Here is a 21,981-nt window from a genome sequence, read left to right as displayed (position 1 = left end):
CTGTTGCACGACGTCATTATCCATTTAACAGACCTAGTAAGTTGAGAGTCTGCAACCATGTTATATGTTATATCGTTTTAAAATGATAAAATAAGGAAATATTTCTCCATTTGGACTTTTTTAAACAAGACGATCAGTAGCCAAATCTTCACATTTGTACTTTTCACTAACTTTAAGCATGTTGTAATAAATTACTGTAATCAAAACTTTGAAGTAAACAATAACAAGATGTTTTGGAAGGAAAGGTTACTAATCAAATTACTAAAATAATCCGCTTGGAGCTCTCATGCATTTAACATGACTTTAAATAGGGCTGCTCATAATCCTATATTTATAACATTTACCGTGGTAAAACATTTGACATTCGACACAATATCGTGAATACCCCTATTAAAGAATAAAATGGGTTGAGGTAACCTGTTATTTAACTTCATATTTTATATTTTGAACGTGTTTCCTAATGTTTTATTCATTTTGTACCTTAAGTTGATGTATAATATGCTTTATTGTTGTTTTTTGTTGCAGAATGCCTCTGCTCAGGCAGCCCTGCAAGCTGCTCAGGCTCTCAGCGGGCACACGGAGACTCAGGGCGGTCCGAACACTGTACTCCGTGTCGTCATAGAGCATATGCTCTACCCGGTCACCCTCGAAGTACTTTACCAGGTAAGGAAAACTCACAGTATATTTTTAATTAGTTCACAATTCTTTTTAAAACTGATAAATCTTCGACAATATCAATTCTTTATATTTATTTATCCGTATCAAAATATTATGAAAACTGTTGAAGGAAATGTTGATCTTTTGAATGGACTGATCGCCCTAAAATTATTTTTCGAATTTAATATACAATTAAACCTAATGAATCGTGCTAAAACATATATTTCAAACTCATAGTACAAGAGCCGGGAAGAAAAAAAGGCAGTTACCTCACCCCAATTTTTGATTACTATGTATAATAACTAGTCAAAATTGAGTCTCCCAAGTATAGATAGGGGGAATAAAAAATGGCGGCTGTTTAAAAACGATTAAAAAATAATAATTTTTTATTCGGAGCTCTATATCTTAAAAAGTAGGAACAACACAAGAAAACCTAAGAGAACTTCATTTAAAGAATAGTAAATTTGCTAAAGTGTGAGCCCTAATAGAGTTATTTACGTTAAATGGTTTTCGAGATATAGTTTTTAAAAATCAACATTTCATAAAAATGTTGTATGGGACGTACTGAAAGATCAGTAGTTAGTGAATTTATTTTGAAAAATTTATATCTCAAAAACCATTTGACGTACAGATGTCTATTAGCACTCAAATTAAAGCTAGTTTAATGAGCTATAATGTAGTTTATGATGGTTATCTTCGTAGGAGTAATAGTTTACATGAAATTTGCTAAAATAAATTGATTTATAGTTGATCTTTTAGTACGTCCCATAGAACATTTTTATGAAATTTTACTTTTTAAAAAGCTATATCTCGAAAACTATTTAACGTAAATAACTCTATTAGGGCTCATATTTTAGCAAATTTACTCTTCTTTAAATGACACAGTATTAGGGTTTCTTGTGTTGTTCCTACTTTTTAAGATATAGAGCTCCGAATGAAAAATTAGTTTTTTTTAATCGCTTTGATAAAGCCGCCATTTTTTATTCCCCCTACGTATATTTGGCAGACTCATCAATTTTGACTATTAATTATACATAGTTTTCATTAAAGTAATCAGAAATTGGGGTGAGATAACTGCCTTTTTTCTCCTCTTGGGCCCTTGTACTATCACCTGTCTTAGAATATTGAATGAATGAGTTAGTTGCTTGATTGGATCTATTTTATAAGAGAAGTCAAACAAGACTGTCAATAATCATTTAATGGCAAGAGTAATTATTATTTAATCAATAGAATCTTTAAGTTGATCCTTGAAGTCAATCTCAATACATAGTTAAAAGATAGATTTATTTTCAGTTACTGTTAACTAAACCAGTTGTCGATGTTCAATATTGTTTTATTTTTAAATACCTAACAGTGTTCTTTTTGATCTTTGAAATATTGTTCAGCACTATTTTACGGCTGGTTAATGTTTGAGCAAATAATATTTCTATATTTGTTAGCTATTATTTTCTTCATTAGCACGCCATTACCCCTCACTAAAAAAATAGAAATAAACAAATTTATTCCATAATTATTATACTGGTTACACGAATATTTATTGAGACCATTAATAAGACGAAGCGGCGGAGTGAATGGCAGGAGAACGATTACCTCTCCTTAGATTGTTGAAGTAATGCATGGATTCCCTCAAGGCTCATAGCTCAGCTTTGGCCGGGATCCATCATTTAAGAGTTTCCCTTCTCCATTGGGAATGGATGGTTCACTTCGTCGGTTTGGGCCAACTTCACAATGCAAAACGTTTTAAGAAATAGGCATTACTGTAATTGCTGGTATATTAATAATGAAACGATGTTTATAATTGAATAGAGAACAATCGATTTTAATGCTTAGATTACTCGACGGAATCATTTTTTTTAAGTATCCATATACACATCAGCTGGTTTTTTTTATAAAGTATTATGGTCGTACATAATTTTTTTTTAGCATCCTCTCGTATCAAGACAGTTTACACTATAAATCATATTACAGCTACCATAAACCCAGAATTTTTTTATTAGACTATGTATTAATGGATATTTAAGATTAAAAGAGACATTTCATTCGATTAATAGAGATTTTCCTCAATAACATTTCATTGTCTAATCCTGAAGTAATAAAATTGTCAACGTCAACCAAAACGAGAAACTAAGAAGTTAAACTACTTACGCACGAATATTGTTTTCTTAATATATATTATGATATATAATAAATATATCATTAATTTTAATCAGTAAACAAACGTGAGCTACATAGCGATTTCCCGTTGTATATTCTTTATCACTAAAAACTTATTTGTTCAAATCATAGTTAGCGTCAGTACTCGTCAGATCAAAAATTTAATGTTTATAAACGATATTACTTCTTTATTAATCTCATTTATGTTTTGGTGTGTATTCAAATTAAAATAAAAGGCTCGACAAACTTGCTCCCGAATCTCTATCAGCGAGGGGAATGTGAGCAGGTTGGTTTCACAGATTAAATTGCTCTGATTCGAATGTTATTTTTTATACCATGTGTATATCTGATTTGATGGGATTTAACGACTAAGGTCGAATTTTCATACGAGACCATCCTATAGTCTGATACCCCCCTTATCCTAAATTTGGTTCAACTTAAATCATGAAATATAAAAGTTGGCACTTATTTCTCTGTGCACCAACCAACTAACTAATCCTTGAGCCCGGTGGGAGGAGGGGAGGATAACATTATTTCACCCAAATTTTTAATTAGTTTAATAAAAACTATATAAAGTTATTAATCAAAACTGATTCTCTTACCAATCAGGAGGAAAACTAAATGGTGGCTGTTTTAAAACTCTACAAGAAATAAATTTTCATTCGGAGTTTCTTATCCTTAAAACTACACTAAAAAACGTCGAAGATAATCATTTAAATCAGAATAAATTTGAACCCTATTAGAGCTATTCATGTTCAATAGTTCCCGAGATACAGTTTTTCAAAAAGAAATAAATTTACCCAAATAAAGGGAAATCAATATATGTGAATTTACTTTGGCAAATATCATGGAAACTACCATTGCTACGACCAACGTAAATGTGTCTATTAGTTCTAAATTGAGGATTAGCTGCAGGAATAAGAGTAGCAGTTATTGTTTATATAATATAATAAATTCATAAATGTTGATTTTTCAGTGTTAAAAAAAATTGTATTATATATCAGGAAATATTAGTCATACAGATATTACAGGAGCAGCAGCAGTTTCCATAATATACGCTAAAATAATTTAAATTTAGTCTATTTTAAAAATTTATACTAAAGAATTGACGGTTTTAGTATTGTAGGTAGTTTTAAGTATTGGAACTTCAAATGAAAATTTAGTAAATTTAGGTCATTTTTGAATAAAAACTTCAGGAGGCGTGCTTCATAATTTAATTCATAACTTTTTAACGACATTTATTGTGTTCCTTGTATAGTCTAGAAAAATTTGAACCATTTTCTATCAGAAAATAACGTTCAATATTTTGTCTTTACTTGAAATACCTTAGAAATGATTTTCTTTTTTTTTTTTGATACCAGATCGGTCTGGGTGGGCCTTACATGGTTGATATAACTTATATTATATATATTTTTTTAACAGTTGATTATGAGGGGGTATAGTCATACAAATGACACCCCTAACTATATACAATGTTCTTATTAAACGAAAAAAAAAATAATAAATAGATAAGAATAATGATTCTTAATAAAAGAGGAAAATAAAATTAATAACAAAAAATAATGATATTGGTACACTTAAATAAAACAAACAATTGCCTTCTAATAGTAAAAAGAAACAAGTTAATTTGAAAAAGGGAAGAGAGAAGAAAAGAGAAAAAAAAAATAATGAATAAACAAAATGAATAATAATAATAAGTAAATAGAGGTAGTGTGACTATGAATTAATTTTATACTCCTTTAACTGTCGGCAACTGGGAGTGGAACTTCATGAACCATTATTAGATATAATCCTCTATTGACTCCATATATAATTCGCGATGCAATTGGCTATTTATTATGAACCAAAGAGCATTAACTGCGATTCTTAGGACTTTATTTTGAAAAGATTGTAGTTTTTTCCTTTTTGTGAAAGATGCCGCTCCCAAGACTTCACAGCCGTACATCAGCAGTGGCCTGAGGATTGTTTTAAATATAAGAACAGTTTTTTCTGGTTTTAGTTTGGAATGTCTGTTTAGGATAGGATATAGCATTGCTAACCTTGCATAAGTTTGATGTTGATATGGTGATTTATGGTACAGCTTCCATTATTTATTCCCATATGATGGTAGGTAAGTCACCAATATTAAATCTTAATGATATTTATTTTTAACCAATGGAACAAAAAAATTAAATAAAATAATTTTTTTCTCTTTTGGGCACTTTCTTGGTGACTATAGAACATCGACACCTGCTCTTGAAAAAAACAGTCCACTTTTTGTCGGATGTGTAGAACTTAGAGAACAACTAGCATAAGAAGTGTAATTGATGATGGCTTTCGTAATGGTGTTTTTCTACTTTATCTCACATGGGACTTTTACCCTTATCACTCTAACGGTCCATGTCGAATGAGAAAATTATCGCTGGAAAGATCTTTATTTACCGAAAAGCGTGCCTTTGCTGGAGGATATGTAATAGGTAGTATTGAGTATGAAAATGGAGGACGGGGGCGCTGAGCGTGGGAGGGGTTGGTGTTTTTTGCCGGTAGGTTATCAGATAAGAGGAAGGGTGGGTGACAAACTACCCAAGCGGTGACTAATGGTAGCTCTGCTAATACCTGTTCCTTGCCGGGGCTTCAAAAGGATTCTCTAGCGACATATTGGTTCTGTCTCCTAGCCTCTATATACTCCCCTCTGCTGGATAGTCTCTCCTTACAGAAGAAATGTTTCCTGCGATTCTGAAAATCTATAAGAAGTTACCTGAGGTGAGGCAATGCTTCGCACCGTGTTAGCTCTAGTCTTACAAGACCAGTGGACTATCAATGCGTTAAATTCTAGGAAGAACACTTCGGTATATCTCTTGCTAATCAATTTAATATCTATTTAAATAAAAATACTATATTAGCAAATAAAATTACCTAAATATGGAACTGGAAGAATGTGCTGATTCAATAAGTATTAGCAAAGATATAGTGAATTTTCTATATAAATAATCTCCTATCTATATAAATAAAAATATAATGTTCGTTCGTTCTTTATGTAAGATCCACAAAAGTTCTTAATTGACTTTCAGTTTCCTTCTGAGAAGGTTCGAAATCCTGGATTTACCTAGTAATAAAAAAAGTTATCTCAACATATATATATTCTGCAATGTTTCTTATACAATATGATGGGTATTTAATTACCTAAACAAAAAAAAAAGAATGAACTAAATCGATGAATTATTACCAAGGTTATAGTAAATGTTTTAGTTAAAAATAAAAATATATAATGTTTAATTTTAACTAAGTGGATATCAAAATTTCAATTTTACTTATCCATTGTATGTATATTTTACATACTCTTCTAATCTAGCCATATCCAAGCATTGCAGGGGCAACTTGTTAAAAATAAATAATAAATTATAAAAAATATTATTCCATAAAATTAATTTTGTTTTTCCAAACGATTTTCCAAAATAAAAAAAAAAAAAAAACATTCCTTGTGACAAACCTTACATATCAATTTTTTTATACCCCTTTCATGATCATTTGTAACATATCGTGGGGAGGAGGGGAGGCATGTGTTGATACTTAAAATTTCTTGATCTTGAATTGTTCAAATATGTGTTATAGGATCACTGCTTAAATTCTCCGTTCCTTGTAGAAATCTAAGATAGTCGAAGATAGCTTAGCTATTTTAGTGGATTTTACGCACTATTTTAGTAGTTTAGTTTATTTCATTGAAAATTTGCAATATTCTGTCGAATAACAAGCATTAGCATTATGTATCAAATATATAAGGAGAGTGAAAGGGAGCTTTTTGTCGTGTTACTAACTACTTTGAAAAGTCGTGATTGTTTTGAACTCCTCAAATGTCTGTTTTTATTATTTGTTTGATTTGGTGAATTGTGAGGGGATTAGAATTAAATTAAAAACAGTATTGGTAATTTTTTATCGTACAGGGTGTATTGTGATGATCTAAATACGCAATTAAATAATTCATTGTTTTAAACGAAACATTTAGCTAGAAACAATGCTAATTTTATATTAATTAAGGAACGAAAAATACTGCCGTTAATTTTTATTTCGTTTTTTATAGGATATTAAATTTCAAATTAGATAGCCACCGTCAATAAGGGATCATCAGTTGAGGCTCGAAGAGAGATTGTTCCAGACGAATACAAAAGATTTTTTCAGGGATATTTAATGGGGATTAATGGGTCGGCTGTATTGTTCTTTATTACTTCCCCCTCCACTCTATAGCCAGCTCTTACACAATAGGTGGGACCAAATTTCATCCTATAGTTCTCTGTGGCCATCAAAGTTACAACAACATTATATATAACCTGTATTCCAAAGTAGAATAAGGCGTTCAATAAGCGATCCAGAAAAAATGAACATATCGCTGCTTTGCTTGAAAAGCGGCACATCTGATTAAATTAATTTTTTTATTTTATTTAGAAGTGGACGTTTAACTTATTTAGACTTTATTCCAAACGAACTTTTCTAAATTTATTAGAGTTACTTCGAATTAACTCCAGCCTACGGTACAATCTACAGAATACCTCAAACACAATACGCTAAGAAATTTTTTTTTTCTAGATTTGCAACTAATCAAAGCAGTCAATTCAGTCTTAAAGTTTTTTTTTTTGCGATGATTTGTCATTATTATGTACGGATATGGTTGCACTTAAATCAAATATTTTAAAAATACAGAATTTTAAAAAAGTGATATTTATTAAATATTTTAGAAATTAATTTAAGAAAATCTGCTTGTAGCATTTAATGGCTATGCCTAATGGGATCCTTGAACATCTTTCCTCTTTATCCCTGAGGAATTGTCAAAATTTATGAACGGTTATTGGAGTCATAATTGTTTCAATTTATTTAAATAAAACCAGGCAAACATTTATTCAACGCAAGAACTTGAAATTTGCAGGATCCATTATTAAAAAAAAATAATAAGGTATCTATGTAGATCTAGATATCTAGGTATGCGTTAAAAATTTGAAAACTTGAAGTTTATGATAAGCCTATTTTAACGAATTATCATACCTTTTTTTTCCCAAAATTAATTTTGAAGAAATGAAAAACAAAATCGAAAGGAAATGACTGAGCCCCTGTCGAAATATCGTTCCAAGTTCTTGTGTTGGATAAATGTTTGCTAACGTTTTGCCCCACTTTGCAGGGCTTAGTTAGAGCCCGATTCAGATTAAGACAAATATGACAACTTGAACTTATTTAATATTTTGATACTGTTATTGGTCGCCATCCGGACTATCTTCCTACAATCTACTTCATACGGTCAACTATATTTTTTTAAGAACGTGTCATAATTTCCGAATATCATGTAAATCGTGGTTTTCTATTTATTTATTTGCTTTTATAATTTTTTTTTAATATTTCAAATAAAAAATAGTTTTTGTTCATACTGTGTATTAAAATGATGATTATCTTAATATTCATCTGAAACCCTAACTATAGTGTGTTTTAAACTAGCGGCTTGCGCATTTTCCCTCTTCTATTACACGAATATGTATCAGCTAAATATAACATTAATCGATGGAAGGCTCGTTTAGTAAACAGCTCGGAAGAAGCTCAATATCTACTAGTGAGTTATATTAGTTAGGGATCTTCGATTTCCGATGGTGGGGGTCTTTGGGTAGGAATTGGGTGTTGTAAGATAACGCTTCCTTACCTGGCAGCAGCCAGCAACCAAGAATTGTATGTTCTTCGCTACTCTCTAGCCAATAAAGCATTATTGGTTAAGTCCTAATGACTAGACCATTATTGCTATTTACGTTATTAATATCCATTAGGTGATTATTTTTCTTTTTTTTTTAAAAAAAATACAAATAGCTAACGTAGCCTTTCCAACGTACAGTTAAGTTTAATTTATAATTAAATTATTAATCACAATTTTCTTTTTAAATATACCTCATTAAAATGCTCCATAAGCCAGAAAAAATCATATTTGTGTTATTTATTCCATTTTAATTATATATTAAATCATTCTATGGGTTATTATGTTATTCATTCCTAAAATTATTTACAGTTAGTTACATTGTGTTAGATAACAAATTTAACTTCTTTTGAGAAATTATATTAATTTAATTTCTAACGAGATATTACATTTATTTTTTTTATTTTGAGTTTTGGTACTAGATTATCATGCGGTAAAAAAAAAATTGTACCATGTGTCCCTACTTTTTTAAAATTTTATTATAGTCTAGTAACATAGAATGTGCTCAGTTTTTTTCTAATTCAATATCTCATATGTATGATTGTAATGATTAAAACTTGAAATTTCTCTATATAGGGGTAGAGTACTTATTTCTAACATAACTATGTATGTATTTATATAAAATTTTTCTTACATAAATATGTATACAAAAGTTTTGCTTTTTATTATTGTCGTTTTTCTTAGTACTGGTAATTGCACTTTAATACTTGGTACCTTTTATGATTAATGACCTTCGTAACTGCCAAGTATAAGTTCTCTCAGTTTACTTTATTAACCACTTTTATCAAAATACATTGTAGGCCAAAAACTATCATATTTGTGCTATTTACACAATTTTAATTTGGTTGTTGGCTGTGATTTAAGTCAGATTTACTAAATATTATTTATTAAACACGAAGAAAGATTTGACAGTAGTCATCAGTAGGGGTTATTCACTGATTTCATGCATCTGTTATAAAGTTTTCTTTGGCGTTTGGTTGAGAGGGTATATTTAGCTGTCCTATTTCTGTCTGCTGTTATTGAATATATTTAAATATTAGTAGGTTTTAGGAATTTCATATAATTCAGATGTAGATAAATTATGGCCAAGATAGGTCTTATTGTTGAATCATTTTCCTTATTTAAACAAAATAAAATTAGGTTAGTAAGTTTTCATTGCCGACAAAGTTATGGTTGGGACCTGTTGAGGAAAATTATTATCCAATATTAATGAGTAAAATGGTCGATAATGGTGGAAGTTTCCTGAGGAGCCTGAGAGATCCGTATCCTGCACTACCCGACCGCCTTATGTTCTAATTACCAGCGGGGCTAGGCCACCAACGGATTTATTGCACCCTTCTTTATTATTTAACTTTCTTTTCTTGGGGGAGAAACTTTTTTTTTTTTCTTTTCCCTGGGACTGTTAAAATTCATGCCCCCTCTTAAGGAATCACTTTTAAAGCCCTACCGCCACCTCTTTTGTAATTAAATTTCTATTGTTCTCAAGGGTTGATTTAAAAGGCAGTTGAGAGGAGTTACTAGCATTGTTTTTATAATTGATGGTCCTCGTTACTTGGGCTCATCGGGCTAAGTGTGATCCTGATTAAAACTTTTTATCTTCTCCTGCAGGGCTATGGATAGGCTACGCACGCCTTGCCGGGCTTCGTTGCGGATTGGGTATCGCAACGCCTCACGGTGGGGCAAGAGTCCATCTAGATCAATCAATTGTTTTTTTAGGTCAAAATTATTTTTAATTAGTCCGTAAAAGAAAACTTTAATTCAAGAAAATTTTGCACGCAATCAAAAGATAAATTTAACGAAATATTTTTACCCTAAAATAATAATCATCATGAGAATTAAACTTTTTAAATTTAATTTAAAACAATTATTCACTATTTCTATACATACAATACATTACAAAGTAAGTTGTAAATTAACAAATCATATTACTAACTTTTATCGTACAGATCGGGTTTACATGTTTATACAATATCAGTTTGATTCACTTCTGTTTACAATATTATAATTATAAATAGTAAAGATAATTTTTTTAATAAACAATAACTAATTTAAAATAATAATAGTTATGTAAATGAAAGAAAGAAAAACACCAATAAAACAACTAATATTTTAGAATTAATAAAATAAATAACTAGTCTATATAATGAAAACATAATATGAGAAAGAAAAACTATAATAAAAAAGATAAGTATATAATTAATAAGAGAGTGTTCTGTAACAGCCTTATCTCTTTTAGGGCATGTTGGATTTCCCACGTTGTAAGCTACTGCCCGTAACTGGAAATGAAATTTTGTATTTTTTTTTTTATTAATTTAACTACAGTTCATACAAACCAATGAAATTTTGTATTATGTTTTTTTTATTAATTTAACTACAGTTCTTACAAACCAATGAAATTTTGTATTATGTTTTTTTTTTTTTTTTTATTAATTTAACTACAGTTCTTACAAACCAATGAAATTTTGTATTATGTTTTTTTTATTGATTTAACTACACTCCTTACCGAAACTATTGATGAAAAAACGAATAACAATGACATATCACTCCGTAAGTCCAAGTCGCATTCGTGATCATTGCTGTTTCTTGGAAATCCGATTATTAATAATTATTAAATAATTAGTTATTAATAACAGCTAATTATTTTTGGCTATAATTGTATGGTACAGAGTCAGAGGATATACAATATTGTGATAGATATCTTCATTTGTAAGTTTTATATCAAATAAAATAAAAACTTTTTTACTTAATTAAATGATCACAATGCTGCACTATGAATTTAAACTTTATGATCTCTTCAAATCTTTTCTACCAAGACCCTTTGAGACCATCTATGGTCTCCGTTCAGTTTGACGAAGTTTCACCTTAAAATTTAATTGACACTCAATTCAAAACGAAAGAGGTAAACAAAAAATCATTTTTATTTTTATGCTTAAAATCAAAATTGTAAGTTATTTTTGCTTCTTTAATTTGGTGCTTAGGACAATACATGTTTTAAAAATTATTAACAAAAAAGAAATGAAATTTAAATTCGTAATCAGTATCTTTAAAAACTATGAATGAGCTCATTAAATTGAACCTTGTTGAACTATGAGTGATTCCTTTTAAACCATGCCCAGAACAAATAACATTATAGAATCAAAAAAAATTATATAGAAATGACTCTAGTTTAATTTAATATTAATTTTTAAACTTCTTTTAATAGTTCCAGAGAAAATTGAAGGTTAACAAAGTATGTAAGCAAATTTTCATAATTTCTTCATACTTACACTCTATATTAGATGTCTTATAAGAAAATCGATTGTTAAGAAATAAATATTTGCATTCATTAATACAACTGACATTCAACATTCCTTATAATTCACTAACTAAAATTTAATTATAAATTCATCATGTTCAGACTAATTTAATACGTTTAAAACTTATAATAGAGACACACCTGTAATAAATTTACCTAGAACATTGTTTCTCTCCTCCCTTCTACTCCATGTGAGTCGAGTTTTAATTGTCTTGCCTAACCTCTGTTGAAAACTCAATTTAACGAATACTCTGTGCATTGAAGGTTTTTACCACCCCCTGGAGATTCGTTAGGTTTGGTTTACTTTTGTACATCGAACTTAGGTCGGTATAATTTTCTAATTAAATATTTCAGTTGCGTCCTTTTGTTATTGTGGCTTTATGTAATTGATTGATCTTGTTCACTCTTGACTCTGCGATTTCGGTATATTTATATAGAAAGCTTCATTGACTTGTTGTGGAAGCAAGACAGGTGCACCGTTAATAAAATGTAGAGCCGTAATAGCATCTCAATAGTTTATAATTCAGTACTTGGAGGGCAGTATACGCTGATGGCCGTCCTGGGCTTACGTGATGTCTTCGCTCCCGCTAAATATTTTATTTTATATCCCTCGTCCCTTGTGTCTTCTACGGGGCCGATTAACTCGACCACGAGTTGGAGGATATTTATGGGGCATTAATACCTAGTACAAGCCCGAAACTGTTCCTACTTGTACTAAATGGATATTAATCTATCGGAATAACTTCTCTTCAACCTCAGTATTTTGATAATAATTTATGTAGTTATGTTATTTTTATTGTCACATTTGCTTAATTTTTAGGTGTCATATACAACTACAGGGTTAGAGGCACCGTATTCTGGATTTCGTGGTTACATTTCTCGATACAGGTCGTTCTCCTTTAGGAACTTAATTCATCCTTTAGGAACAAATTCTTCCAATTTTCTGCCAGTAAGACTTGTCCCCAGAGGCCAAAAGACGTTCTCGATGATTCCAGACGCGAACAGTGTTCCTGGGTATGTTCCATCGTCAGGGTACATTTACAACTATAACATGTCGATGAAGGATTTCTTTCAAGAAAGTGCTTGTGTGTTAATCTTGTATGCCCGATCCTGAGTCGGTTTATAATGATGACTGTCACGTACCTATACATGGAATATATGGTAAAGAGATAGTATTGTAATCGTACTAAATTTCGAATTCGAGTTTTTGGCAGAAATAAACGTTTTGAGGTCACTTGATTCCGAGTAATTTAGTCTCGGATAATGGTCTGTGTTTCTATTTGTGTGTGTTTGTATGCATGCTCAAAAACGAAGTCGTGAAAAATTAAAATTACATATGCCTCGGACGTGACAACAAATTTTTCGTTAAAATCGACCGATCGGAAATTCCACTTTATAGAATTAAATTTTCACATTTTTTTCCCCTCGATTTTTTCAAAAAAATACTCTAATGATTTTGATTAAACCCTACATGTAAAATGTATTATTAAATGGTCGCTAATACTAACTTTGTCTTATTCTCATTGAAATAGTCTGACAGGGCTTAAATGACGAATTTACAAGAAGGATTAAATTTATATTAGTGCGATAGGTGTTTTTATTCTGTCGTATACCGTTTCATATAATGTCAATAATTACTTTCCTTACGTTTTTTCACGAATTTATTTCTCCTATGAACCGTAATGTTAGTGAAAAAAGTTAAAGTTAACATGTCTTATTATTTCGGTGGCTGAGGTTCCTATTGCTGAGCGCTTGCCTCAGAGTGACGGAGATGTATTCACACTATTGAACTTACGCCCTAGGGTACTTGTGACATTTGGTGCCTTGTAGCTAGCTCATTTGATGGAGGTATTATACGGTCTGCGTGTTCTATATGTATACTCTATTTATTCGTTAGCAAACATTTGACAATGAAATGGCGCCTAGGCATATTTACATTGCTGTGTATTGTTTCCTTGATCAAACATTATGAATAAATACTTCGTTACCTATTGTTATATTTATTGTTAATTAAAATCTTGTTCTTGTCTATTTTATGTTTATACGATGTATGTATGAAAGCGAATTTTTCACATATATTTTTTTTGTCAACAATTTTTCTTTCCATTTATAATCATTATGACACATTTGATCCGTTAATCCTTTGTTACACTTATATATCCATAATATATTTATTATGAATTATATATTTTCGTTACATTTTGCAAAATCTACTGTAAACTGTTTAGAGTTTCTCCAACGTCATATCTCAAAACCTTCTGTAGTCTAGGAGATTTTCTAGAAATAAATATCTTGCCAATAATGGGTTTTTGTTTTTAAATAGATTTTCTTTCTACATAAAAGCTTATATAATTTAAATTGAGTAAGACATAAAATAAAATTCCATAATATAAATTATTAACAATAATCAAACTTTAATTTAACTTAACTCTAGCAGGTTAAGGTTTTGAAAACTTTCAATTAAGTGATATAATAAAATAATTAATTACATTTATGGATTAATGCTGTTAAATTTCCGAGTCCGATTTTATGAAACACTGCTTGATTAATTACCTTATACCTAACTCTTAGTTGTGTTTTATTAGATAATTCAATTTAAACTAGTAAAATAAACGTCACTAATTTATTTAATTTTGATATAAAAACAAATAGAGAAATGCCGTTGTTGTTAAGGTCTTTATTATAAAACTTGAGAGTTTTTATTGTTTACTTTTTTATTTATAAGTGCACTGGTTATTTAATACCGGGTGTCTGGTTGAGAGGATATATGATCAGTAATGACGTTTAGAATTTCTTTAACGACAAGCTAACAAGGTTCTCATAATATTACAAACAGTTTATATTAAGCGTTCCAGTATTTCATAATATACTACATTATTATAAATATTTTTTTAAATTTAATAAATGTATAATAATAATAATAATAATAATGTGAACATCTATAACCCATGAAGAGTCAGGAGTTCATAACTTGATAAAGAATCAACCGCAAGATTATTCCCCAGTTAACGAGGGGACTCCGAACGGGCTTCAGAAACCACAGGGTTGACTCACGGCTACAGTAACAGAATAATCATCTACCACAACTGGATTCTAACCTGGGTCCTTGGGTTCTATAAGAATATACATATATTCTTGAAGATTGTTTCGTTAAATCTTACAAACGAACATAGACATGCTTTTCGCCGGAAGTATGTAAATAAGGTTATATTGTACATTTATTGATTTACCCCCCCCTTCTCCTCACCGGTAATTATTTAGATTGATTATTGGATTTAATCTTTTTTCTTTTTTAATGAATGAACAATAGCTTTAAAAGCGCAATAAGTGAGACAGTATCAATTAGACTAATTGTAGAACCTTCATTAGGACTAATTGTATATTTGATATCTGTTAAAGACTCTAATCATAGCCGCTGTTGTATCATTAATTTTTAATGCGATGATTATCCTTAGTAATTAATAAAAAAAATTTTTTGTTTTGTTTTTTTACTGCAAGGCATTATGTTTCTATGTTCTCTGATCATTGTAAATATATGTATATTTCTTATACAAAATAGATTCATTGTATTGTTCTTATGATTCTTGTTTGTAAAAATTATTTCGTTCATTTAAATTTATTTTAAAAAGTCAATTTAAATGTTACTACTATTGTTGAAGTAATAGTTTGTACTAATTTCTTTGCGACTAATAATGACTATTTTAATTTTTTAAGTGTATGACTCAATCTATTTTCAATTATAGTATTTTAAATTAGTCGGTGAGATGCAGTAAATGTTTTGAAACAGTGTGAATGATATAAGAATACATCCCGTCCCATGAAATGAATAGGAAAACAAAATACAAACTAGTTCAGTAGTTGTTTCTTTTTTTTTAATTAAATGATTTCGTTAAACTTTTTATCTGAATTTTTTTTGTTGTTAAAAATCATTTTGAAAAATAAAATTAAAATAAATAATAAGCATGATAATTGATCAAACAACATAGCCCATTTTTAAGTTTTCAGTTTTAATAAACTATGTAGAGTTAGTAATTTTCCTAGATCAATTTATTGTTATAATTTATGAAGGTTTTGTTAGTAGTATAAATTGAGCCTAGTCCACACACTAAGCCGAGTGACAAATATATCCAAAAGTTTGCCTTTAGACATTTTCGAAATACAGAAATCACATAACATTTTTTTTGGTGTATAATACCGTTTACTCCTCGGATTAATCGATGGTAAAAAAAAAATAAATAATTATAAATAAATATACTAAATTAAGTGAAAACCCTAAATCGGTAAAAAAATAAAAATAACTTACTTTGTATTACTATTAAAAATATTTATATTCTTAAATCAACTCATTTATTTAAAAAAACTTTTATTTTTAATTTAAATTCATTATAATTATACATATAGCTTATAAGTTTTGTATTGTGTTTTAATTTTCACCTTATATTTTTTATGTTTTCCCATCATATGTGTTTGCATTCGCTTGATTTTACCTGATATATGAGTTACTTATATTTTCCCGAATTAATCCCGATTTTACCGCCTTACTCGTTTAACCGCCAATGCCTCGGGCCGAAGCAGGACGGATGTAAGGAATGTATCTGTATTTTTATTTTATTTAAATGAAAGGTTAGATTAGATTAGATTTTTATTCAGGGCGATCAACATCTAGGTTATTTTACTTTATTTATCTTCCTGTCCCTGACATTTGATAGTTGAATGTAGACCCTATTTACACTGGTCGGTATTGGTGATTATATTTTAGTATAAAGTTGAGTTTCTTTCAGAAATTTTATTATTTTGTCTATGAATTCTGCTGTCTTTAAGGGCCAATTCTCTTGTTCGAGGAATTTTATTTTTTTCGAAGGCTTGACGAAATGATGAGCATTCTTCAATTATATGCTTTATCGATAATAGGGACTGACAGGTTAGGCATATAGTTTGGTCCTCTTTTGTGATTAAGTGAAGGTGAGTTAATTTGGAATGTCCTATTCTTACTCTTGCAACAACCACTTCTTCTCTTCTCTTTCCCCTTGAATGAAAGGTACGCCACAGTGTATGAAGGAATTTGTAAGGATAGGGGCCTGTAGCAACTATTTCTATTCCCAGATTAATTCTTAACATTGTTGTTTGTCTATTTAAATGCCTAGAGCTCGTTATTTTATTCATTATTGTTTAATTAGTTGTTGTTTTTTTTGTACCATAAAGATATTCACTTAAAAATCCCCCTGCTTTACTCGTACTTAATGCGGCCTATTGATCGTATACTGCGAGGAGTTGAGCTATAGCCGGACACGTAATCCTATGATTGCATAGTGGCCGTGAATGGAGGGGATTATGCGGAGAGATGGGCCACTATTATAGGAGAGGTGGTGCGGTATGTAAATGTTAAAGCTAGGTCGATAGGATACTGGTATTGGTTATGACAGCCGCGGTGATCCGCTATAAAAATACCTCCGCTCCTCGAAGGTGAGAGAAGGAGTAGGAACTAATTACAAACTGTTGCTAAGGCACACAACTTCCTAATAATACTTGGTCCCCAACTTTTTTCCAACGCTCTTAGTTATTACTTCAAACTGACTTTTCTTCAATTCCACTTCTTACTTTTTATAACACTATTTATAATCCTTTTAATCTAACTTATCAGACTTCTTTTTTTTTTAGTTCTCTATTTTCTTTTGCATTGTTATCACAAGGCGCATTTTATTAACTCCCAGCCATTTTTTTTCTTTCCTTTTTAAACTTACTTTCCTCTGGATCTTGTCCGTCCATTTTTTTCTCTCTCATTCTGAGATGTTGGAATTTAGTATTTATTATTACTTTTTCTTTCAGGTACCATTTAATCTAGTAAATGTGGATATAAATACATCTACGTTTTCCTTACTTGCAACAAGACTGTTATTGATATAGATACAATTATTGCTGATGTGTTGCAACTTCTTGTATAGTAACTGAGTTTTTTTGTAGTAGTTATTGTTTAATTATAAGAGCGAAAAACTGCTGTTGGTTATTGTTTCCCTTATAATTAAAAAAAGAGCGTATAAGAAAAATAAATAATAATAAAAGAATATAGATATATAATACAAATTTATAACAACAAAAATCAAATACATATTATAAGATGTAATCTTCTACTTTTAATGACTGTAATACTACTGAAGATACATCCCGAATTGTAACCCTGCAGAGTTTCCGAGATACTCCTATAAGATGTGGCTCATATTAAAAATTTGATGGGCTTATGGTAACTGCTACATTCACCAAATATTTCTTGGATCTGAGAAAAGACCCACGGAAAATGGCAGTGTATTTGGTCAGGCAAAGAGACAACAAACGGAGAATTATTGAAGCATCTGTAGTCCCTAGTCGAACAGACCAACAACGAACAACTTACAAGAAGAGAAGATTTGGTAATGATCCACCTCAGGATAGGACACATGAGTGTATCTATTGTGGGGAACCTTTAATTGTATTGCCTATCCTGACAGAATACTATGCCTACGATACTGAAAAAGAGGAGTTTCCAGTGGGCTGGAAACCATCGTAGAAGAAATATGGAAAAATAGTAAAGAAAGTCGCAAAAGTTTAAGTTTTTTTATAAACCATTTGTTCATGGCAAAAAATATCTCAGTGGTTGAAGCGTCAAAACTAATTGTAAAAAATAAATTAACTAATACAAAGTTGATGCTAGCATGGTCCGTCCTTCTTTGCTATTAGGTGGTTGTAGGTTAAACGGCAGTCCTATCCTATATCCTTGTTGGATTTGGATACTCCAAAAATTTATTTTAGTGCTCGTGGAAGGAAATTCCTATTAATTAACAAATCGTTGTTGTATTTTTTCAATTATGTTTATAGAAAACGTAACGTCGGAAGTAATAAAGTTAAAAAATTGACATAAGGAATGCAAGTTCTTAAATCTACGATCTAGCCTTCTTCATATGATTTGTTTTGGAGTAACAATTCCTTTAATGTAAAGTTTTTTTGCATTACAATTATTTTTTTTTATTACAATTACGATTATAGAAGATTTAATTTTCCATCTGCCAAAGTTTTATATAATTTAATTAAGCTAATCCGAGCTCATATCCTGTATAACGGTTAGCTCAGTAAATCTCTTGGCTTCGAGGGAGGTCGTGTTGGAATTCGGTTAAAGGGTTGACGTAGTTAATTTATGGTGTAAATTTTTGTTGTATTTAATGAATCTACCTTAAACAGTTTGCATGCCCTAGCCCGTTTTAAGGTATTTTGTTTTGAGAGCAGAGGATTTTACATTCTATATACTTGTTACAAAGATTCATTTCCGACTGATGAGATACAGGTTATTTCTTCATTTCATGAGAGGTCTTTATTTACCTTTTTCTCAAAAATCTTTTTTAAGCAAAAAAATATCTTCAAAAAATTAATTAAAAATAATAAAAAAATGTGTACTAAGGATCCACTCTCTCTGTTCCTGCTTCTCCCATTTCTTTAGCTCTTCAGATTAAATCAAAATTAAATAAAGCAATTATAATTGCTCTTTTTTCCTGTAGTCTTTAGTTTTGTTTTATACTCATTGCATTTTCCTTGATACAGTTTTCCTCATCGTGATAATGTAATTCCGAACAGTGTCCTGTTGGTGTACGCTTATGGACTTTTTATTTGATTTACCAAACTTCTATACTTCTAGAGGAAAAAATAAAAAAAATTTATTGAGATGATATAATGTAATGTGCTCATATCACATTGACTCTGACCGACAGTAGATATAAGAGACAGGAGGACAGGCCTAGATCAACAAGTGGACTGAAGACAGGATTTTAATGACAGAACGGCTATCGGTACCAATACAGGACAGGCCTAATCCAATTTGGCTTTGGGGGGGGGGATCTTCGCCCCCTTCTTTTCTATTTAATTCCGCCTAATGGTACCTCCTTTGTCCTCCGTTGAGCCTTAAACTGTTCCTTACCCTTCTTCATTCCTCAAATGCCTTTATTCCAATGACACTTTAATTCTTTTTCCGCCGCTTGTATATTCCATCCTGTTTTTACTCAATCTACAGAACCTTTGTAGCCTTGCCAGTTTTTTTCTAATACTTGTACTGGCATTTTATCCTCTGTTGCTCCCTTCTGTTCCTTTCCTTGGAAATTTTCTGTCAATGGTGATTGTTTTTTTCCAGATCTATCTTTTATTTATTCTTCTTTTAATTGAAAATCCGTTTTTTAGCTTAGTGTCTTTAATTTTATAAGAACCTTCTTATAACAGCTTGAATTTTCATAGGATGTTCCTTTTTTTATTTTCATTTTTATTGAATTCGATATCATCAACCCAGATAACATTATAATAATTTTTAAGAATAAGGTAGGAGGATCAGATATCTGTGATTGGCTACTGTAATGAATATTATTCCCTACGTTACCATTGTAGACTTATTCTCTTCCGAAGAAATGCTTGGGGTTACTGAAACCAAAAATGTATATTGCATAGTGAAAAACGTTAACCAGCACTTAATTGGTGCGCTACATGATTAATCTATTTATATATTTTTTAAACTATATATGGTTACTTATCAGTAGAAGTTTAAATTTCATAACTTTGTTTATGATAACAACCCTTGAGTATTTAAGTTGATTGATATGGATCTGGTAGAATTTTGGAAACTGGGATGCTATACCCTTTAACTCGCCTTATCATAGCGAGCAATAATCGATTATCAAGCGAGCCTATCGATGAGGAAAGCGGGTATTTAGTTAATTATTCAAATAAAGCTGCGGTTATTGGGGGAGGGGTCTATTTGATTAGCCCCGGTGCCAATAATATCACTTATCGGAGGGGGGGAGCGCATTAATTTAGCTAGGGCTCTTTGTAGCTCCGTTTATCTTTGCAATATAAACATGGCAGGTCATTAGCTAAAGCGGACCTTTCCCGGTTATAAACAAGAAGACTTATTTGTTGGAGGAATTTTAAGCTTTAATCCTGTTTCATTTCGTGCATTTCCCTGTTTATTTGCCTTTTAAATGCGTGTTGTGGTTTGGTATTTGGAAGCTGACGAGTGGTGTCTATAATAAATAAATACGTTAATTATATCCTTTGTAATCATCAATTAGTTTTTTTTATTCCCTCGTTAATTTTCTACAGTTTTATTATTGTTACAATTTAATTAATTTATATCGAGCATATCTTTCTGTATTGTAAACTTTGGCTTGCTGTCGACCTATTAGGTCCTGTCAGTACCGATATAAATTTCGAACCATGTTGTGAGCCTATCATGCTTGAAGTCCTCCACTTCTGGAACGTCATCAAGTGGACCTAGTGTACGTGAACTCCCACGATACGAGGGCCAGTAGAAAAACTCTAATGTTCCTAGAGTTCGATTTTTTTTAATATACATCGGAATTAGCCCCAGGCCACATTCGTTTACAGAGCGCGAGTCGGTAATGATGGAGGTAATACCGAGGATGGTTATATATTAATGCTTTTGAGAGCTCGATAATGAATATTGCTAATTATTCATACGCAAAAGTTCTCTCATAAAGTAATTTGTAGCCCCGTTCATTATTATTTTAGCCGTCATCAGAAGTTGTGATGTTGGTTATTGAAGGTAATTTAATGGATTGTTAATAAGGTATGTTAATACATTGCTCAGCGGGTGAATTGCTATCCGCCATATTTTTTATGTTGAATAGTCTATTGATTCAGGCTTCCCTCATGCCGAGTTGCTTTAATTTGTTCAATTATTTTTTCATGCTATCGATGATTTTTTGTTTTGTTTGTATTTATTTATTTATAATGATTGGTATATACCTTTAATTAGTGATTCTCTGAAGGTTCAATCATAATTAGCTGTTCTGACATATATTATGTTGTAATAACTCATTACGTTATCGATTTTATTTTTAATTAATTGCTTTTTGAATCGTATTTCATTATTTTCACGAATAATGAGATTAATTAATATTAACATTTTTTTATTGAATTTAATGACGTTATGTTTTAATTATAACAATTGCATTAGAGGACCCCTCCTTTTCCATTTTACTACCTATTAAATGTTGTTTTGTAACAGTGTTTTATTCGACAAAAGCTTTGATAACAGTAATCTTGCCATTCGAAGTTGGGCCTATTTATCTCACAACCTGTCCAAAATACAAAAAATTATAATAACAAGTTTGAAATAACACTTGTTTATACATACATATATATA

At 30.6% G+C, this 21,981-nt stretch overlaps 1 protein-coding gene across 16 annotated transcripts in view; it reads left to right on the top strand.

Annotated features, from left to right (window-relative positions):
- The window catches only part of heph (polypyrimidine tract-binding protein 1 heph), a 358,385-nt gene that overhangs the window by 315,481 nt on the left and 20,923 nt on the right, over window positions 1-21,981 (top strand). For all 16 annotated transcript variants that reach the window (XM_067045793.1, XM_067045791.1, XM_067045789.1 and 13 more), the window contains one exon: window positions 526-663. In XM_067045793.1, coding sequence (XP_066901894.1) covers window positions 526-663 — 138 coding nt within the window. The remainder of the gene's footprint in view (window positions 1-525; window positions 664-21,981) is intronic.

This window comes from Halyomorpha halys, unplaced genomic scaffold (assembly GCF_000696795.3).
Source record: "Halyomorpha halys isolate HHAL.00 unplaced genomic scaffold, Hhal_1.1 Scaffold238.1, whole genome shotgun sequence".
Taxonomy (NCBI): domain Eukaryota; kingdom Metazoa; phylum Arthropoda; class Insecta; order Hemiptera; family Pentatomidae; genus Halyomorpha; species Halyomorpha halys.
The sequence above is the reverse complement of the archived record's forward strand: the minus strand, read 5'-3'. Positions and strand labels throughout refer to the sequence as shown.